At 45.6% G+C, this 7734-nt stretch overlaps 1 protein-coding gene across 1 annotated transcript in view; it reads right to left on the bottom strand.

The window, feature by feature from the left end:
* The window catches only part of LOC144825162 (uromodulin-like), a 763320-nt gene that overhangs the window by 624914 nt on the left and 130672 nt on the right, over window positions 1-7734 (bottom strand). The window contains exon 2 of the mRNA XM_078684028.1: window positions 1502-1603. Coding sequence (XP_078540154.1) covers window positions 1502-1603 — 102 coding nt within the window. The remainder of the gene's footprint in view (window positions 1-1501; window positions 1604-7734) is intronic.

The raw sequence follows: 7734 nt of genomic DNA, 5'->3' as shown, positions 1-7734 counted from the left end.
CCGGGCGTTTTGGAATTCTGTCGAGCTGGGGGCAGAGTTCACTGTAGTGCGGGTTGATTTCGTTCATGGAGACCTGCGTGTACTTCGAAATAATTAAAGCAAAACAAATTTCATTCAGTACGCGCAGGTCCCCATCAACGAAATCTGCCCACAGGTCAGCAGCATTCCATAACGCCCGGTAGCCAGTCCGGCCCTGGATATGACATAGAGAACTGAGTTCTAGATACTGTTTACGCGTGCACAAGCCTGCTGTTATTTTTGTAAGGCCTTTGGTCTATCTCCTAGGGATTCTGGGGTTATCTCCCACCTGTGGCACCGTTCTACATTGCATGAAAAAAATTATATGCACACTTTATGTTGGCGCCACTCGCTACCACACCTGTTTAAACCCTTTTTCTTGTGTTTCCCGACAGGCTCCCATTGACAAAAGGGGTGGTTGAGCATAATCGTTCACCCTTGGAATTGGAATTGGAATTGGAAAGACTTTTGTATAGCGCATGTGCCTGCCACACTATGCATGGTTAGAAAGAGGGGACTCATGGGTATTCCCATTGGCCCCATTTGGAGGGCTCCAAGCGAAGGGGGCCTGGTACGGGCCCCCAAAGACCGATTCGGGAAGTATTTTCGATCCGGGCCAACGGAGTCAGAAAGGCTGTCCAAATCTTTCATCGTACTTGTTTCCTCGGAAAACCTAGTCCATAGAGCTGTATGAATCATCTCTGGAAGGCTCTATCTCTCCGAATGCCTTTCAGAATCAAGTCGGTCAGCGTTAAGGCTTTCCAGGCATCATACTTGGTCATTCATACTGTCAACGATTCGGTCGGAAACAAGGGCTCCGGATCGCTTTAGGCAATACTGAATCCGATTCGGTGCCCTTCCGACTGAGATCGGAATCGACCCCTTAATTGGGACAGCTGCCGGCTTCTATGCAGAGCTTTGGGCACTGGCACTCATTCATCTACAAATTAAGTACTGAATACAGTCACATTCTGAACTTCTGATACCCCAATCTCCTCTGTACCACTAGGCTACCACTACCACTGTTAATACCAACATCTCCACTGCTGCTTTCACCACTACAATGATGTTCTTATACGTTTACAAGTGTTGTGTTTTTAACATTATTCTAGGTGTGTATGAGGAAGCTAATGTGTGCCTACTGTTTGATTGCTATCAGTAATAAAAGGCATATCTATGGGCTTTGTCAATGATTGTTTGTGAATTTTGCAAGCCGCAACTGTTTCTAATCTGGTATTGCTACATGCACCTCAGCATGCCACATTGACAGACCCTCCTCCCCGGACCTCAAGGTCTGTATATGGTGCTCAGTGAGGGTCGGTGATATCAGAAATATCCACGCGCAGTCATAGAGGAAAGGCAGCAGTGGGATTGTTTTATCTTGTTTTGAGATGAGCACATCACCTTAATTCTGTTTATCTGGACACATTTTGCTTTGCAGCTGTTAGAATCAAAGTGCATAAAAAGGGAAACTGTAACTTACTTGCATGTAGATATGTGGTTTCATTGCATCTGCACTCTCCAATCCCTGCATTGTCATAGCACTCCTCATCACTAGCACACGCAGGTTCACAATTCAGCACCTCTGGAATAAAAGAAAACAACAGATCAAACATTTGGAGGCAGTCTGTGGATATTAGGGCAGCTTAATGCAAACGCTGCCAACCAAACCTCACTCTGCAGGGCTATCTTGTGTACAACAGGAAAGTGCCAGCGCTTTCAACACTGGCTGCGATGCCGGGAATGAGGCAGCGATAACATGAGCATTTCCCGGCAGGGCAGGTATATCTTTAATATCTGATACAGCAAAGATCTAGCTCAGAGAAGCAGCGAGGCTCTCCTCACGAAGCTTTTCTGTTGCAGCAGAAATTTCTCAAACACGAGGCACTGTGAACTTAACTTTATGGTGTCTATGGGTTCACTTGAGATCTGATCAGGATGTCAGGAAGAAGGGAAGCACACTGTACTGTTGTATTTTTACGCCGCACATATCTGCATTGCATATGTGTACATGGTATTTTACACAATTAGAGTTGTAGCTACGAGGAGCTGAATGAGTTTTCTAGCATTTCTTTGATGACACAGCCGTGCTGTTACACTTTGATTACACAGTACCATCTTTTCCCTTCGTGATTGTCATGCCATGCATGACCTCTGCCAGACCTCTTTCAGGCTGCTGAAATTTGAAGCGACAATAAACAAAAAGACCTGATTGAAAAGGGCAATCAACCCTTTCAGTCAGGTCTTTTTGTTTATGGTCACTTGTGAGTGGAGAGCGACCTGATTGATATCTTACCTCTTGAGCTCCTTATTGTATTGTATTGTATTGTAATTGCATTTATATAGCGCTTACTACCCCTGACAAGGCGTCAAAACGCTTTTTCGGCGAGTAGCACGCTACTCCGGGACCCATAGAGGATTAGTGTGGAATTAGTATAGTGAAACATGCAAGTACATTTTAAGTGGTGGATAGGTTAGTCAGTTATTTGGATTTGTAATGATAGCAGAAGGATAGAGGAGGACAAAGGTTTGTCCTTATATAGAGCTTGTTGACGCACGCAATTCAGGAAGCCTACAAACGATTAGTGGTGAATTAATATGGTGAAATATGAAGTAATTTCAGTAATGGATATTAGTCAGTTACTTGGAGGGAGAAGGATAGCGGAGGGATAAAAGGGGAAGAAATACTTACATTCATATAGCACTTGTTACCCCTGATGGGTGTTGAATCGCTTTTCTGGCGAGTAGCACGCCCTAGGGAACCCATAAAGGATTACTGTTGAAAATTAGTATAGTAAAAAAAATATGAAGTAATTTGAGTAGTGGATATGTTATTCAGTTATTTGGGTAGTATCTTAGGATAGTTTAATATGGAATTTGAGAAGTGAACATGTTAGTCTGTTAATTTCGATTGAAAAGGATAGTGGAGGGATAAAAGAGTGAAAGATTTTTTTTTTTTTTTTAGGTCTTAGCAATAGCTGAAATCTGAACCCTAGAAGTCTGTAATGGAAATGCACCACATGCCTAGTTCCATCCTTTCCTTCACTGATAAGTGAACTCAGTGTGATCAACACCTGTCCACAATGCTTTAATCCAGTTAGTATGTATAAACTAAACTTCTCTTTATGTATGAGATCCATGTGCATTCTTCTGTTCCCAAGTTAAGTCACAGCTGAAAACCTCATTGCCTCTTCCTAGGTTTCTCCTATTCGGAAGCATTTAAATATACAGACAAAGTGGAATTTTGGACTTGAAGGATATGCTTCCATCACAAATCTTATAGGCTAGACGGCACACATTCACCTCTGCACCAGTGTTTGTGCTAGGTAGCCTGTTTGTTCACCAGCACTGGGGTTGTGTACAGCAGAAGGCCACTTTTGAGTTTCGCTTGCTCTGTACTTCAGAAATCTATTGTTTTTAATGCAAACTGAAAAGGGACTTCCATCCTGCCTTCTCGCCTTCCTGGCTGCTTATTGGTTCCTGTGAATGCCACTTACCTTCCCTCCGTTTCTATTGGCTGTAGCATATTTTGCTGCATTTACCAAAGCGTGTTCCTTGTCTGCTTCTCCTCTCAGTTTCCAGCCGCCGAAATACTGTTAACATTTGCTTTGGTGGAACTATATTTTCATAAAGTTTTGCCTTTTACTTTTTTAGCATATTTATAGAACTATCACCCGAAGAGATTTTGGGGTCGATTCCGATCCTAGTAAAAAAAACGTCCGTACGATTCGTATCCGGAGCCATCTCCGTACGAATCGTAAACATGCTGTACGACCCGACGAGTACGATCCGGAACAGGGTATGAGGACGTGATTCGTACGGTCCACATCAGGTAAGGGCGATTCATACGGAAAAGCACACAATCACATACATACCGTACGGTCCGTACACCCCATGATCGCTGGGTACGGTTCGTACACCCCATGATCGCAGGGGTACGCACCGTACCCCTGAGATCATGGGGGGTATGCACCGTACCCGGGGGGGGCCGTTCCCTACCTGTTTCGAGGCGAGCTCTGCTTTTACGGCTGTTTTCAGCTCCCATAGAAAAAGGGTCGTACGGTGCGTACCCGACACAAATCGTACTTGCTGGGTCTAAAAAACCAGCCGCGAACCATACGGATGTCGAGTACAGCGGGTTCAGAGGGAGAATCGTACGGGGATTTGATTTGTACATTCTCTGTACGATTCGTACGGGGTACAGCTCCTGGTATGAATCGTACTTCGTTGTACGTACGGGGGACGTTGCAGGGTATGATTCATACGGGAAAAACGCTCCGAACGGCTATTCGGAGCGGTTTTTACTGAATCGGAATCGACCCCTAAGTGATTTGCGTAGAATCACAGGATATTTAGCTTCAAAGCTGGGACTCGAACCGGGATCCTAGCGCTCGAGTCAGCATCTCTGGCTACCGTGCCACATCCTCTTGACTCCCGTTTTATTTGTCCGCGAGCTCTTTTCTTCTGCCGGACAATGACTGATGAAAACAGCTCTTTATTCATTACATAGGCGAAACCAATGCATTACCAATGCTTGTCAAGAACTATGGCTCTGTGCTCTGCCACTTAACGTGCATACTTGGCCTGCCCAGCTTTAACACTCACACGCACATGCAGTTCGTAGCAATTGAAAAATATATATTTTTTTCATTTCGCTCTCCTTACTTCACCTCAAATCTTCTAATGTAACCCTCTCTCTTAACCTCTGTGTTCCTTCATCCTTTTTCTCTATCCATCTGTCTACCTCACCTCTCTCTGAATATACCCCTTATATCGCACTCAACTTCATCCCCTTCTTTCTCTTTCATATGACGGTGCCCCACTCTGCATTACATTTTATGCTTACTTTCATATCAATTATTCTCAATCCCTTCTCCTTTCCTTAATTCTCTCTCTAACACATCATTTCTGTACCTCACTGCAAGTTTTCCATCTGACTTCCATTAAGCAACAACACTTTTCACACAAGCTTATCAATATCTTTATGTCACAGCTCTATCTTTCTCTCCATATATCTATAACTTTACCTTTTGCTATCTCTCCTCCAGCCCTTTCTCAACCTCACCACTCCCCCTCATCTCTCTGTCTCATTTATTTCTCTATCTACGTCACATCTTCATCACTACCTCGCATCGCTCTGCCTCACTGGTTTCTCTGTCCCTACCTGACCTTTCAATTTACCTCACTATTTGTTCACAACCTCACCTTCCCATTTCCTCTTTCTCTTATTCTACCACTGTTACTACCTCTCTACATATCTTACTCCATAAGGCTACCTCCTTTGTCAACCACTACACCTTTTTTCTCCATCATCAAATATTCTGCCTCTCTCTCTCACACTGAAACACATATCTCTCTCTGGACCACGTTCTCCATTTCAACTCACTGCCTCCACCTCAAATATGTCACTCACCCCCTTTCTTTCTAGTTATATTTACTTCACCTTCTCTTCTTTTTCTATTGAACAACTTTCTCTCTCTGTATATACCTTACCATCTTTCCCTATTTCACATTTGTGTCACCTCTCAACTGTATCTTTTTGCTTAACACTACATTTGCCTTTCTACCCTTCATCCCTCTTGCTATCTTTCTCTCTTCCCCACCACTCTCTTTACATGACCCGTTTTTTTAGGTCGAGCCCCGAGCCAGCGTGCAAGCGCTGCTCTGGGGTTAATCTGGGGTCGTTGAGTACAGGAGAAAAGCCACGCCCACTCCCCGCCCATCTTTTTCATTGGCTTGTGTCTTTGCCCTTTCTAAATGCTGCCTTTCGATTGGTTTATAGGCTTGTTAGTCCCTCCTTATGATGGCCATGTCGTCATTTGTATCCTTCCATGGCTATTGGCCCCTTTACTTCGGGTGTTGCACTGTATGAGTTATTTAGATTGTGAGCACTATTTTCTTCACGTGCCTTCTTACCCCCTCTTGCAGTACGTGCTTTTTCTCCCCCATGCCCCCACCGGCCCGCACCCCCACTTGCAATACATCAGGTTTTGCGTAAATGCAAGTTCTATTGCATTTCAAATGCTTGTTTGAAGAGCCACCCACCCTCATCCCCCTCTGCGTAAATTCACGCTGCGTATTCCCCTGAGCTTAATAGCTTTCACATTATCTGTGTGATGTAAGTATTTGTGGGACAATTAATTTACAGGACACAATGCTGAAAACAGCTCTCAGTTCCCCCAGCCAAAGAATACAGTGGGCAGCTCCAGGATATAATACTAAACTGTATTGTCTAAGGGGTGCAGGGATCAGGTCTAAGCTCATGCAATTGTTTCCCTCTGTAAAAATAATTATTGGGCCCATCGGACAATTGCGTGCTGTGTTGGATGCTGCCTGTGGCCACCTCTCTGTCCGTTCGGGCATTTCCATTGGGGGCCTAGCCTTGTCTCCAGCCCCTGCTCCTCCCATGGGTATCATAAAGGTTTTGGAGCCCTGGAAGCTGCTTCTTACAGGAGGTGGGGAGCTGAAGGGACTGGAGGTGGCTCAGAGGCCAGCAGGTGCAGCACACCTGCAGCTGCAGTTCCGAGGGGGAGGAAGCCCTCCTGGGTATCGCCAAGAGTCCCCCGCTTTGCAGCAGGTAACGCAGCCACCGCTTCCCTTTCATGCAGGTGGGTGGTATTCTCCCCCTCCCATGACAGTACCGCCCTATGCATCTCTATCGCAGGAATGCTACCAACCATCACACCTTTCCTCTCTTTGCCTCTGCCCGCCCATGACTGCTGTCACGTACAACTTCACAAAAAGACTGAGCTTTTCTACCCTTTTATAAAACACGGGTGGGCAGCGTTATTGGCGCGTCGGTGAAATGAGCATGGATAGCCATTCTCCCTCCTATTAAAATTCTCCAGCTTGCCAAGGGCTGGTGGCCAGGATACGTCGCCTCCTGTGTCTTTTAGTAGATTTCTGCTGTAAAGTTTATGTTCTAAATAGAATACCCGGTTTCCGCCGGTTTCGGTTCTCTGCTGGGGGAGGGAGATTGGCGCTTCTTCCCCTCCTGGCACTGCTGCTGTTGACTAATCCTTTCGTTTTTATTCATTTTCTCTCTCTCTCTCTCATGGTGTTTGCTCTGGAAGGAGCTCTGCCACTGCTGTAGGGTTGCGTTATCTGTGGAGTGGAGCCCCTGCTTCCTTCTACCAGTGTCGCACCGACAGCAGAGCTGGGGAGACACTGCCTGCTTTGCCCCCCATCCTTGGAAGCCGCATCGCTGCTCATCTTACCATAACGCTATTCGAAGATTGCTACACTGCCTCGTCACCATTAGCATATATATCCTGCCTTGGAGAATCTACCCTAGGGGTGTCCACAGAACCCAATTCCATTTCTCTACTCTCTACAATACGCTGAAGAAGTAATCTCCCCAACTATTCAACCTAGTATCTGCTCCTTTTAACTACTTTGCCTTTAATCGTATCTCATACCAAACCACTACGTTCCCTGACTTCTGAATACCCAAATCCCTCCACTACACTGATACTGGTGATGCAAAATTTGCTTAAAGCAGTGAGTGCCATACCACTAACACGCTTCCATACTACTTAATTACTGTCCCTTCTCAGGCCACTCACTACATATCTGACCAGTGCTAACATATCCATGAACTGGCTCTCTGCAGTGCTGTACCTCACCAGGCTGCTGCAACTCCGTTCTTGCCAGGCCACTCTTCTTGGGCAATCCCTCGCCCCTTTGGAGCAGCATGGCAACTGGGGGCTACAGGCT

Source organism: Lissotriton helveticus, chromosome 3_1 (assembly GCF_964261635.1).
Source record: "Lissotriton helveticus chromosome 3_1, aLisHel1.1, whole genome shotgun sequence".
In the NCBI taxonomy this organism is placed as follows: Eukaryota; Metazoa; Chordata; class Amphibia; order Caudata; family Salamandridae; genus Lissotriton; species Lissotriton helveticus.
The sequence above is the reverse complement of the archived record's forward strand: the minus strand, read 5'-3'. Positions and strand labels throughout refer to the sequence as shown.